Below are 14,860 nucleotides of genomic sequence, written 5' to 3' on the forward strand. Positions count from 1 at the left end.
ATTAAAATTGACACCCCATTATTCTCTTTCACAGAACCCTGCCGATTTCCTTCCCAAAACATATCGAACTAGTAAATATTATTATTAGGCTTATTTGTTTATAAACTGCCTCTTCCACTTGAAAATATGTACTCTGGGGATGTTGTGGGTCTTTCCATGCTAAATCATCCCAGGACTGCTTTGTTCTTGGAGCTCTTGTGTTTGCTCTTTGTACATTTTTTTCCTGTATCTTCCTCATTTTCATATTTGGTCAGTACCTACTTCTAGCAATGGTGTAGTTGGTGCCAGAGTAATTTTGGTGTTGAGCTGGATGCTAGAGCTTAACTTGGCTTGTGGGATTACAGCACTACTTCTCACATTTTAATGGACAAATGAATTAGCTGGAAGGGGGAAGGGGATCTTGTTAAGGTACTTATTGATTCTTCCTCAGTGGGTCTTGAGTGGATCTTGAGGTTCTGCATTTCTACCAAGCTCATAGGTGATGGCCGTGCTGCTGATTCTTAACAAGGGGATTTGATCACCAAGCTTGGCTGAACGTGGAAATCACCTGTAGAGCTTTAAAGACTATGAAGCCTTGATTCTACCCCCAGATATTCCAATATAATTAGTCTGAGATGCAGTCTGAGTATTGGTAATTGTAAGGCTTCATTCGGATTCTGAATTGTCGTAACATTTGAGAACACTGGATTGGATGACATTGGTCTCTATTTTAAGACAAAGCATACTGAGTAATACTGTGCAGGGCTGTGTGGCTTTCTTTTTTAAAGTCAATTTTGTAGCTCTAGAAAGACTCTGACCACACCCATGGATGACCTCCAGATCTCTGCCTGGAATGACTGGAGAGTTTTTTCTGGTGTCTCCAGCACGTGTTGTCAGTGGCGGAAATAAAATTCTTGTCTTCATAAGAGTGGTCATTCTGAGGGCAGTTAAATACACCCGCTGTATGACGAGGCTATAGTAAGCCAGGGCCCTCCGGTATGAGCTTGTCCTGAGGAAGAGAGAGGAAGGGGGTGAAGCAGAGAAGCACTCCATTTCTTTTTTCTTATAATTTCTAGCATGTTCACATGTAGAGTTTCTAAGCCAGTAACAAACTAAGAACGTCTTGTGTAGTTTAAGCTAACCTTTTGGTCATCAAAAGCGGATGTTTCAAACTACTAAATATCAATGAGGCAGATCCAGTTTGCAGCTTGATAATTGACTGCTAGATGTGGGTGCCCCAAAGGTGTTGGAAAGACAATGCCAGAGCTCTCCTTCATCCCTTAACCTGAAGCCCACTCAGTTCCTTTTGTCAAGTGATTTACTGTGTGTTAACAGAGCCTGGGGCACTTCCCATTGAAATGCCTCTGATCCCATGTAACTGGATTGATTTTTTTTTTTTTTTTGGCTGATCTAGATTGGACGACTGATTATTGGACAGAATGGCATCTTGTCGACACCTGCTGTTTCCTGCATCATCAGGAAGATCAAGGCAGCTGGTGGAATCATCCTAACAGCCAGCCATTGCCCTGGAGGACCAGGGGGAGAGTTTGGAGTGAAGTTCAATGTTGCCAATGGAGGTATGTGGCTTAGGATATGCCTTAGTCGTCCTGATTTCTGTCCTCTTACGTCATTGTAGTTTTATTTGTTAAAAAAGATTTATTTATTTGAGAGAGAGAGGGAGAGCATGTGTGAAAGCAGGGGGAGGGGCAGAGGGAGAGGGAGAGAGAGAATCTCAAGCAGACTCACACTGAGCATGGAGCCTGATGTGGGCCTCGATCTCACAACCCTGAGATCAAGACCTGAGCCAAAACCAAGAGTCAGACGCTTAACTGACTGTGCCATCCATGTGCCTCAGCTATCGTAGTCTTACAATGACCCTCTGATGGTAGACAAGCAAGGTGAAGGGGAAATGGCTCAGAAAGTTCCAGTGAGGGGCTGTATTAGTCAGGTTTCTCCAGAGGAACAGAACAGTAGGCTATATAGAGATTTATTATAAGGAACTGGCTGGGTTCTGGTTCAAGATGGTGACGTAGGAATATCCAGAACTCACCTACTCTCATGGACACACTGAATCTACAGATATATAGACCAGTTTCCTCTGAAAAAACCCTAAAAACTAGCAGAGCAGCCCCTTTACACAGGGCAAATGAGAGGGAAACTGTCAAAGTGGGTAGGAGAGGCTGGGACACAACCTCACCATAAACCTCACTGCTGGCGAAATAATCCACCATCTAGAAAGAATGCAAAATCCTGAGCTTCTCTCCGAGGAAGAAGGGGTCTGTACTCTACACTGGGTACTCCAGCTTTTAAGACTGACACCTATGGTGGGGGGGGGGGGCGTGGAGCAAGATGGCAGAGGAGTAGGAGACCTGGATTTCGTCTGGTCCCAGGAATTCAGCTGGATAGGGATCATACCATTCTGAACACCTACAAATTCAACAGGAGATCGAAGAAAAGAATAGCAGCAACTCTCTGAACAGAAAAGCGACCATTTTCTGGAAGGGAGGACGTGCGGAGAAGTGAATCCGAGGCAATATTCGGGGGAATAGATGGCGGGGGAGGGGCCTCCGTCAGCCACTTCTGGCAAGTGATAGAACCATGGAGCACAGAATTGGAACGTTTAGAAGTTGGCTCCGCTGAGGGACGTCGCTCCAGTGGCTAAACAGGGGATGGAACCCTCATGGGACAGTGTGGTCTCAGGACCCTTGGGGTCACAGAAAGACCGGGGGCGCCTGAGTGCAGCAGAGCTCCCAGGGATCGGAGTGGGGAAGCTGGCCGCAGAGTCGGAACCGAGGAGTGGGCTCTCAGCTTAGGGTTGCCATAAACCGGGATCTGCGGCACCGTCGGGCCACTGCTCCTCCAGCAGGGACCCAACAAGCAGCAGATCCGGGGAGACTCACCTTCTTCCCCGGGAGGAGCCACGCGGGAGCGCACCGCAGGGATCTGCTGGCTTTGGAGACTCCACACGGGGCTGGGTGCCAGAGATAGAAACGCTTGGTCACAGGCCGGGTGAGCACAGAGTGCGACCGGAGACTGGGGAGATGGGAGTGACTGACTGCTTTTCTCTGGGGGCTCACTGAGGAGCGGGGCCCCGAGTTCTCGGCTCCTCCAGGGCAGAGATTGAGAGGCCACCATTTTCACTCCCATCCTCCAAAGCTGTACAGAAAGCTTGCAGGGAACAAAAGCTCCCGAGAGCAAACCCGGGCAGATTACTTAGCCCAGACTGGCAAGGGCGGGGCAATTCCGCCTCCAGCAAAGACTTTTGGGAACCACGGCAACAGGCCCCTCCCTCAGAAGATCAACCAGAACAGCCAGCCAAGACCAAGTTTACTGATCAATGAGAAGGGCAGAACTCCAGCGCTAGGGGAATACTGCACATAGAATCCATGGCTTTTTTACCATGATTCTGTAGTCTTTCAAAGTTAATTTTTTCATTTGAATTTTTCTTTTTCCCTTTTTCAACCAACATCTTATCAATCCCTTTTTTAAAAAACATTTTTATTTTTCATTTTTAGAGTCATATTCTATCCCTTCATAGTAGTTACTGTTATTTTTGGCATATAAATATAAGTTGTTCTGTCTTTAAAATTTTGAGATACAGTTTCTTCTAACAGATCAAAATATACTCTAAATCTATTGTGTATGGTTTTGTTCTACTCTCCTGCCTGATCACAGTCTCTCCCTTTTTTTCTTCTTAAATCCTCTTCTTTCTTTTTTCAAGCAACTTATAATTCATTTTGTAAAATTTTTTATGATTTTCATCGTTACAGTCATATTCCATCCCTTCATCGTATTAACCCTTACTTTTGTACATATATAAGTTTTTCTTTCTTTAAAATTTTGGGAGGCACTTTCTTCTAACAGACCAAAATACACCCCAAATCTAGTGTGTGGCACTGCTCTATGCACCAGCCTGATCATATTTGATCACATTCTGTTTTTTTTGTTTTGTTCTGTTTTTGTTTGTTTTTATCTTTTTCTTCTTTTTTCTTTTTCTTTTTTCTTTCTTTCCCTTTCTTTGCCCCCATTTCAGGTCTTTTCTGATTTGTTTAGAGTATATTTTCTGGGGACATTGTTACCCCATTAGCATTTTCTTCTCTCATTTATCTGTTCTCCTCTGGACAAACTGACAAGATGGAAAAAATCACCTCAACAAAAAGAACAAGAGGTAGTACCGACTGCCAGGGACCTACTCAATACGGACATTAGTACAATGTCAGATCTAGAGTTCAGACTCATCACTTTAAAGATACTAGCTGGGCTTGAAAAAAGCATGGAAGTTATTAGAGAAACCCTTTCTGGAGAAGTAAAAGAACTAACATCTAACCAAGTTGAAATAAAAAATGCTATTAATGAGGTGCAATCAAATATGGGTGTGCTAACTGCTAGGATAAATGAGGCAGAAGAGAGAATCAGTGATATAGAAGACCAAATGATGGAAAATAAAGAAGCTGAGAAAAAGAGAGATAAACAACTACTGGATCACGAGGGCAGAATTCGAGAGATAAGCGATACCATAAGATGAAACAACATTAGAATAATTGGGATCCCAGAAGAAGAAGAAAGAGAGAGAGGGGCAGAAGGTATAATGGAGCAAATTATAGCAGAGAACTTCCCTAATTTGGGGAAGGAAACAGGCATCAAAATCCAGGAAGCACAGAGAACCCCTCTCAAAATCAATAAGAATAGGTCACCCCGACATCTAATAGTAAAACTTACGAGTCTCAGAGACAAAGAGAAAATCCTGAAAGCAGCTTGGGAGAAGAGATATGTAACCTACAATGGTAGAAACATTAAATTGGCAAAGACCTATCCACAGAGACCTGGCAGGCCAGAAAAGACTGGCATGATATGATATATTTAGAGCACTAAACGAGAAAAATATGCAGCCAAGAATACTATATCCAGCTAGGCTGTCATTGAAAATAGAAGGAGAGATAAAAAGCTTCCAGGACAAACAAAAACTAAAGGAATTTGCAAACATGAAACCAGCCCTACAAGAAATCTTAAAAGGGGTCCTCTAAGCAAAGAGAGAGCCTAAAACTAACATAGACCAGAAAGGAACAGAGACAATATACAGTAACAGTCACCTTACAGGCAATACAATGGCACTAAATTCCTATCTTTCAGTAGTTACCCTGAATGTAAATGGGCTAAATGCCCCAATCAAAAGACACAGGCTATCAGATTGGATTAAAAAACAAGACCCATCGATATGCTGTCTGCAAGAGACTCATTTTAGACCCAAAGACACCCCCAGATTGAAAGTGAGGGGGTGGAAAACCATTTACCATGCTAATGGACACCAAAAGAAAGCTGGGGTGGCAATCCTTATATCAGAGAAATTAGATTTTAAACCAAAGACTGTAATAAGAGATGAGGAAGGACACTCTATCCTACTTAAAGGGTCTATCCAACAAGAAGATCTAACAACTGTAAATATCTATGCCCCTAACATGGCAGCAGCCAATTATATAAGGCAATTAATAACAAAAGCAAAGAAACACATTGACAGCAATACAATAATAGTGGGGGACCCCTAACAGTGAGGGGGCTCACTGAAATGGACAGATCGTCTAAGCAGAAGATCAACAAGGAAATAAAGGCTTTAAATGACACACTGGACCAAATGGACTTCACAGATATATTCAGAACATTCCATCCCAAAGCAACAGAATACACATTCTTCTCTAATGCCCATGGAACATTCTCCAGAATAGATCACATCCTAGGTCACAAATCAGGTCTGAACCAGTACCAAAAGATTGGGATCATTCCCTGCCTATTTTCAGACCACAGTGCTTTGAAACTAGAACTCAATCACAAGAGGAAAGTTGGAAAGAACTCAAATACATGGAGGTTAAAGAGCATCCTACTAAAGAATGAATGGGTCAACCAGGAAATTAAAGAAGAATTAAAAAAATTCATGGAAACCAATGAGAATGAAAACACAACTGTTCAAAATCTTTGGGATACAGCAAAGGCAGTCCTAAGAGGAAAGTATATAGCAATACAAGCCTTACTCAAGAAAAAGAAAGGTCTCAAATGCACAACCTAACCCTACACCTAAAGGAGCTGGAGAAAGAACAGCAAATAAAGCCTAAACCCAGCAGGAGAAGAGAAATAATAAAGATCAGAGCAGAAATCAATGAAATAGAAACTAAAAGAACAGAAAGAGGAGAGAGCACAACCAACACTAAAGAAATACAAACAATTATAAAAACATATTATGAGCAACTCTATGCCAGCAAATTAGATAACCTGGAAGAAATGGATGCATTCTTAGAGATGTATCAACTACCAAAACTGAACCAGGAAGAAATAGAAAACCTGAACAGACGTATAACCACTAAGGAAATTGAAGCAGTCATCAAAAATCTCCCAACACAAAGTGTTCATCCTTGATGAACATGGGTGCAAAAATTCTCACCAAAATACTAGCCAAGTGGATCCAACAGTACATTAAAAGGATTATTCACCATGACCAAGTGGGATTTATCCCTGGGCTGCAAGGCTGGTTCAACATCCGCGAATCAATCAACATGATACAATACATTAACAAAAGAAAGAACAAGAATCGTATGATCCTCCCAATAGATGCAGAAAAAACATTTGAGAAAGTACAGCGTCCTTTCTTGATCAAAACTCTTCAGAGTAGGGGCGCCTGGGTGGCTCAGTCGTTAAGCATCTGCCCAGGGTCCTGGGATCGAGCCCTACGTCGGGCTCCCTGCTCAGTGGGAAGCCTGCTTCTCCCTCTCCCACTCCCCCCGCTTGTGCTCTCTCTCTCACTATGTCTCTCTCCGTCAGATAAATAAATAAAATCTTAAAAAAAACAAAACAAAACAAAAAACTCTTCAGAGTATAGGGATAGAGGGTACATACCTCAATATCATAAAAGCCATCTATGAAAAACCCACAGCGAATATCATTCTCAAAGGGGAAAAACTGAGAGCTTTCCCCCTAAGATCAGGAATGCGGCAGGGATGTCCACTATCACCACTGCTATTCAACATAGTATTAGAAGTCCTAGCCACAGCAACCAGACAACAAAAAGAAATCAAAGGCATCCAAATCGGCAAAGAAGAAGTCAAACTCTCACTCTTGCAGGTGGTATGGTACTTTATGTGGAAAACCCAAAAGACTCCACCCCAAAACTGCTAGAACTCATACAGGAATTCAGTAAAGTGGCAGGATATAAAATCAATGCACAGAAATCAGTGCATTCCTATACACCAACAGCAAGACAGAAGAAAGAGAAATTAAGGAGTCGATCCCATTTACAATTGCACCCAAAACTATAAGATACCTTGGAATAAATCTAACCAAAGAGGCAAAGGATCTGTACTCAGAATGATCCAATGAAGAAATGGGCAGAACACATGAACAGACATTTTTCCAAAGAGGACATCCAAATGGCCAACAGATACATGAAAAAGTGCTCCACATTGTTCGGCATCAGGGAAATCCAAATCAAAACCTCAATGAGATATCACCTCACACCAGTCAGAATGGCTAAAATTAACAAGTCAGGAAATGACAGATGTTGGCGGGGATGCGGAGAAAGGGGTACCCTCCTACACTGTTGGTGGGAATGCAAGCTGGTGCAGCCACTCTGGAAAACAGCATGGAGGTTCCTCAAAAAGTTCAAAATAGAGCTACCCTACGATCCAGCCATTGCACTACTGGGTATTTACCCCAAGGATACAAATGTAGGGATCCGAAGAGGTATGTGCACTCCGATGTTTATAGCAACAATGTCCACAATAGCCAAACTGTGGAAAGAGCCAAGATGTTCATCGACAGATGAATGGATAAAGAAGAAGTGGTATATATATACAATGGAATATTATGCAGCCATCAAAAGGAATGAGATCTTGCTATTTGCAACGACTTGGATGGAACTGGAGGGTATCATGCTGAGGGAAATAAGTCAATCGGAGAAAGATATGTATCATATGACCTCACTGATATGAAGAATTCTTAATCTCAGGAAACAACCTGAGTGTTGCTGGAGTGGTGGGGGGTGGGAGGGATGGGGTGGCTGGGTGATAGACATTGGGGAGGGTATGTGCTATTGTGAGGGCTGTGAATTGTGCAAGACTGTTGCATCACAGATCTGTACCTCTAAAACAAATAATACAATATATGTTTTAAGAAAAAAAAAAAGAAGATAGCAGTATGGGAAGAATGAAGGGGGGAAATCGGAGGGGGAGACGAACCATGAGAGAGGATGGACTCTGAAAAACAAACTGAGGGTTCTAGAGGGGAGGCAGGAGGGAGGATGTGTTAGCCTGGTGATGGATATTAAAGAGGGCACATTCTGCATGGAGCACTGGGTGTTATACACAAACAATGAATCATGGAACACTACTTCAAAAACTAATGATGTAATGTATGGTGATTAATGTAACATAAAAAATTAAAAAATAAAAAGACTGACACCTGAAAGATGAGCCCCCAAAATGTCTGGCTTTGAAGACCAGCAGGCTCGTGCCCTTGGACCCTCAGGTCTGTAGTGAACTGAGGGATGGCTCTTAAAGGGCCTGCATGCAGCCTCGCCCGCCCCAGGGCCCAGAGAGGAAGTTGGCTTACGTGATTATGGAGGCTGAAAAGTCCCGAGACCTGTAGACCCAGGAGAGCTGATGGCGGAGTTCTTGTCTGAGTCCAAAGGCCTGAGAAACAGCAGATCTGATGTTTAAGTTGCAGTCCAAGTCTGGGCTCAAAGGCAGGAGAGGACTGTGTCTCAGCTGGAAGCCAGGCAGAGAGAGTGAATTCTCCCTCACTCAGCCTCTTGTTCTGTCCAGGCTTTCAGTGGGTTGGATGAGGTCACTACACTGGGGACGGCACTCTCCTTTCCTCAATCTACTGATTCAAATACTAATCTCATCCAGAAACAGCCCTATAGACACACAGGAATAAGGTTTAACCAAATATCTGGGCATCCTGTGGCCCAGTCATGTTGACATATAAAATCAACCATCATAACCCTTGAGGTGACATGACAAGGAAGTGGCCTAATGGGATCTTGAATCCACTTGGTCTCTTGGTCCTGTGCCCTCCTTAGCACAGTGAAATGGTTGTATAATGGATGCTTATCTGATATGGAAGGACTCTGGGTTTTAAAGTTGGAACGGACCCTCTAAGTCATTTAGATCATTCCTGTCATTTTATAGGTGAAGAAATCCCCAAGAGGCTGTTATTTGCTCAAGTTCACATGGCTGCTCAAGGCCAGACAAGTGATTTTTTAGCATAACTTGTAGACATCTCTCCTTCCTATAGTGTTGACTTTCTCTTGCTGAAATGCTTAGAATTATTTCACTATTTCTTATATTAATGTATACACACACACACACACACATATTAATGTATATACATTTTTCCATTTTGCACTTTTCTCCCCTAAAGGATTTTAAGGTAAATTACAGCATGAAGACATTTTACACCTAAATATTTCTGAATATATCTCTTAAAAAGAAAGACATTCCAACATAACTACATTATCACACCTAACAAAATATGTAACAAAATAACACCAATCTCTAATATCATCTAAAACCTAATCTATATTCAAATTTTTCCAATTATCTCCAAAATGTTATTTATAGCTGTTTTATTCAAACCAGGATGCATCCAAGAACTATGCATTGCATTTCATTGTTAAGTCTCTTAATCTTAATCTAGGACACTGAGTCTGCATTTATACAGAGATAGGAGCCGAATTTTAACCAACAACAGTAGTCTTTATGAATTATTTTTGGCCTAGGCCAGAATATTCATTATTTCCACCTCCTTGCAGCCATTTGGGACATTATCCAAACAAATGAACTTCACTCACATCAAGTGTTTTAGAAAAAACATCTTATGACGTGTCCTATACTTTGAGAAGTTTTGCTTCATTAGAAAGCATACCTAGGACCCACATCTAGTCTTGCAGCAGCTACTGAGGATTTGAGGGAAAAAAATAGGCAATATTCAGTTATTCTCTATGCTGTTAACACAGGAAATTGAATGGGCTCAGAAAATGGCAATTCGTAGAGAAATGTGTTATAAAAGTTGCCAAACTAAACAATGGATTCCAAATTCATTTGGAATTTATATTTGATTTCATATCTTATAAGAACATCTCAGTCATCTCTATGATATCCTATGAGACATAAAGGAAGAAGTTATTATTTAAATACCCATTTTGTAGACGAAATTACAGGAGGAAATGAGACCTATTCAGCCATACAGGAAGGGGATTGAATTTATCATTTGGCCTTTAACTGCATTGAAAGTCCCTCTCTTAACACTTAATTCTTCTTATTTGCATCGTCTTGGCGTCATTACTGAAGCTAACATTCCTAATGGCAAAGAAGGATTCAGTTGGTTTCTTCCTACTCAAAGTAGAATCAATTTTACTGTAATTTCTTTTTCCTGAAGAGGCATTCATCTCTTTTCATTGTGTGTCGTATAGATGCTTTTTTTTAGAATGAATTAAAAGGCTAAGTGTCTTGGGGCACTGGGGTGGTTCAGGTGGTTGGATATCCGACTCCTGATTTTGGCTCAGCTCATGATCTTGGGATCCTGGCATCCAGCCTGGCATTGAGCCCCTTGGTGGGCTCCGTGCTCAAAGGGGAGTCTGTTTCTCTCTCTCTCTTCCTCTGCCCCCCACCACTTGCACACGCTCTCTGTTTCTCTCTCAGATAAATGAATAAATCTTTAAAAAATAAAGAAAGCTAAGTGTCCACAGAATTAGTAGGCACAGCCAGGGAAATAGGACACATCTGGAACTATGTTGCTTTTAAAGTGCATTTAGAGGACAGGACCATTCTGAGCATGTTTTTAAGTAGAGATGAAGATGTTAGAGGGGAAATGGAATCCATAATAAAAATACTGGATTTTTTAGAATCTTACAATGTGCTGGGCACCATACTCAGAACTTACTTACATTATCTTATTTAATCCTCATAACAACCCGCTGAAGTCACTGAGGAATAAAATGTTTTAAAAAGCTTGACCAGTGTCACAGAATTAGTAAGGTATGGAGCTCAATTAGAGCCTAGATTCTGGGAAGGGAGCAGAACTTCTGAAAGAGAAGGCAAGGATGGGGAACAAAACAACTCTGAGGGGTGCAGAATGAAAGTTTGGGGTAATAGTTACTATACCTGTTCAAAAAGAAAGTAAGAAGAAAATTGCCTGCTGAGATAATGGGACAAGGAGAAGAAGGACTTGGGATGTATTTTGTAAAAGGTACTCTGGGAAATGTATTGATGATTCATACATGAGAAGTCAAAAAGCTAAGTGGCCTCATTCTTAGGGGGAGTCAATTGGTGTAATTTTTGACTACCTCCAACAGTATGTGGGAGTCTGGAAATTGCAGCAGTGGGGGTGGCTGATGGTGATGTCTCAGGGTTGGGGAATGGCTGTGTAGGTTTGGCACAGCCTCAAGGCGGCTTATACTTGTTACGGGTGTCTGAGCAGACATCAGACGATTAGGATTCAAAATCCAGCCTCTGTCTATTACCAATGATAGGACCTTGGTTAAAGATCTCCACCTCTTCAAATTTCAGTTTCCCCATTTGGAAAATGAGGGTAATAATAACTCCTACTTCATCTGCTTTTTGTGAGTGCTGAATTCCAGGTAAAGTGTGAAAGGTGGTATATGTAAGTTTCAATAAATGTAGGTTCATGTTATTATGCTAACAAAGGTATGGCTCAAATGGTGGACCTTAGGGTCTTGCCTGAGATTAGAGACCAGTGAAACTAGAATGGATGGATAGCCTGGGATTAATCAAGTGATGATAAGCATCAGTATAGGAAAGGGCAGGTTCAGCAGAAGTATGGAGTAGGGTAGATGGCTGATAAGGAATCTGTGGGTTGAGGACACTCAAATTTGGTATTTTTGAAAGGATTTCAAGAGACAATAATACTTAAGATATGACTCTACCAGCCACTGACTAAAATGAAGAGGAAAACTCATTAGAGCGGAAGATGTCAAGGAACTTGGAAGTGGTCGATGGATGCAGAGGTTGTTGATGAACTGTGAGGTTAACAACACAAGTGGTTGAGTGGCATCATAGAAAACAAACTTGCTAGAAGTTGTTTTACTTTTGGAAACCAGTATACTTTGTCATTAAATCAGGCTGTTTAAAAGTGAGGGATACAGCCAAAGAACACAGTGTGGCACCTAGGGGAGCAGGGAGATATTCGTGCATTCTCCAATCGGACAAGCATAAAAAACGCAAAGACTGAAAAAGACTATTTACTGTTTTACATTTTGCAGAAGGATAAAAAATGGTGAGGAGTGGAGGAGGAGGGCCATGTTTTTGTTTTTGTTTTTGTTTCTTTGCAGTCTTTACTTTTCCTAAAGGACAAGGAAATATGGGTAAAATCTACTAGGCTTCTTTCCCATGCACTAGAATGGGGGTATTTATTTTTAAAACAACTTTCTTGAGATATAATAGATATACAAAAAAAATCTGCACATAGTTAATGTGTACAGTTTGAGGTGTTTAGGTGCTGTTCCTTTTTATACATTCAATGAGCATTTATTGGGAGACAAAAACAGTGCTATGCTTTAAGGCAGCACCGTCTAATAGAAATACATTGTGAGTCGGAGATGATTTTAAACTTTCTAGTAGCCACATAAAAAAGTAAAAAACAAAAGGTGAAATGAATGATGCACTTTTAAACCTAGTATACTGAAAATATTATTTCGGCATGTTACTATAAAAGTTAAATGCAATCTATTAGATTTTTTCTATGAACTGTTCAAAATTTGATGTGTATTTTACAAGCACAGCACGTATCAATTTCACTAGCCATATTTCAGGTGCTCAATAGCTACATATCATTAGTGGCTACTATATTGAACAGTGTAGCTTGAAGGATTGGGATAGAAAAGAAATTATTTCTTGATTTCTTTTCAGTTGAAAGTTACAGTAGACTTGGTGAGTATAATTCATACAAAACCTATCTATTGATATTTCAGATCTTTCAATGTACTCATTTGATTCCCAAACTTGTTGCAAGAAATCTTAAGTGACTTGCAGTAAGATACAAAAATTAAAAAGAAAATTGGAAGCCGGTCCAACTGTTGATTTCATGTTCATTTAAAGTCTTTCACAGCCTAATTGTCCTCTTGACCTTGTGAGGAAGCACATCAAGTATTTTTGGTTAAACCTCATTTTAAAAACTTGGAAGTCACTAGAGAGTGTGAGTTGGGGAAAACAGTTAACCCTGGCAAGCTTCTGCCTCAACAAGGGAGCAGACTTGGGAGTAGAAGTCATATTTTCTTTTTCTAGGTGCACTTGGGAGGCTGCAGTTTAAATCTGGAATCCCTCACTTCTGTCAAGTGCATATCCTGTTGGTGTCTCATATCCTGAAAAAAGCTGATTACATAACCGGGTCTCCCTGGCAGGTGTGAAACTATTTTTAGGGAAGATGTATCATTGCTCAGAAGTGGATTCAGACAAACAAACATATGGGTTATTAGCCTATGTAGAACAGTTGAGGCTGACCAAATTTCCTCCATCATGGATGATTACAACACAAGGAATATGGAGCCTAATTGAACGGTGAACTGTTGTCCATTGTTTGGAGAACAAATGAATCTTTCTTTTGCTTGGTGGTGAAGGAAGTAACATTCCTCTGATTGAAGTTGCAGACACTTTTTAAAAAAAATGTATTTTTGGTGGTGTGCTATTTCCAAATGTAGGTCCTGCACCAGATGTGGTCTCAGACAAAATCTATCAGATCAGCAAAACAATTGAGGAATATGCCATATGCCCTGATCTTCGAATTGACCTATCTCGGCTTGGAAGACAAGAATTTGACCTGGAGAACAAATTCAAGCCATTTAGAGGTAATAGATTATATTTTGAAGAACTCAGAATAACTCCATGGGTGGAGGTGACTCTGCTTTCTGGGATGAGGGGGGTGCACACACCAAAGTGATTGGTTTATCTATTTGGGGAGTGACTTGATAAGCAGATGTAGTATGACTGTGGTGTACAGGGAAGTGAGAGCAGCCAAGATACTCAGAACTGGCAGCTTTTAAAAATGACTTCTCAAACTCTAGATCACTTTCAACATAGGAAAAACGTCATAGCTGACTCCCTTATGCCATTTCAAGAATAGGACATGAATCGCCAAACCATGTCTTCACTTTTCTAATCAATTACAGTGAAGATGCTGGAATATTTTATGTAGTTAAGAAGAGAACCAACAAGGTAATGGAGTTATTAAAAATACGCATGGATGGTAGGCATTTTTTTTTCCAAGTCAGAACCAGAACCATGCTGTTCAACTTGATTCAATGTGCAAAGGATCACCCATTCCATACCAAGCACTATGTGAGGAGATTTTATGAAGGAGCTCAGTAAGTACCAAATGGATTGAGGCAAAGCACAGAATGAAATTGCCCCAAATATCCCATACTAGAGAGTGACTGAAACTTCTGAAGTACTCAGATTATAACTTTTAATTTTACAGATTAATATTGAACAATATAACATCACTAATACCATATATATGCATATTATGTCCCCCCCTCTTTTATCCTGTTGCTTTTTCCTAGAACATATACAATTAGCCCTAAACCACCTTGTTACTCCTTTAGTGCCCTATATGCTTAAATACAGTCTGTGTTAAGATGTTATCCTTATTTGACAAGTAAATTAATTTAGCTGAAAAGATTAAATACCAGGCTTGCAGCCACATGGCATTTGAGGGACAGGCAAGGAAGAGCTTGAAATGGACTGTTGAGGGGTCACACTGTTAAGCCAACACTACTACCTTTTTCTTGAAGGATTTTGAGTCAGTTGCTTGCTTAGCTAACCAGCAGAAATTAACTGGAAGCAATGTGATATTGGAAACAGTGGTGCCTCCTTTTATTAAT

The 14,860-nt window shown here is 40.9% G+C and overlaps 1 protein-coding gene across 1 annotated transcript in view; it reads left to right on the top strand.

Moving 5' to 3' along the window:
• Positions 1-14,860, top strand: part of PGM5 (phosphoglucomutase 5) — a 196,325-nt gene that overhangs the window by 17,809 nt on the left and 163,656 nt on the right. The window contains exons 2-3 of the mRNA XM_064580087.1: positions 1,394-1,556; positions 13,679-13,825. Coding sequence (XP_064436157.1) covers positions 1,394-1,556; positions 13,679-13,825 — 310 coding nt within the window. The remainder of the gene's footprint in view (positions 1-1,393; positions 1,557-13,678; positions 13,826-14,860) is intronic.

Source organism: Mirounga angustirostris, unplaced genomic scaffold (genome assembly GCF_029215605.1).
Source record: "Mirounga angustirostris isolate CCGP_5_RB_7025 unplaced genomic scaffold, mMirAng1.0.hap1 SCAF_15, whole genome shotgun sequence".
Classification (NCBI taxonomy): Eukaryota; Metazoa; Chordata; class Mammalia; order Carnivora; family Phocidae; genus Mirounga; species Mirounga angustirostris.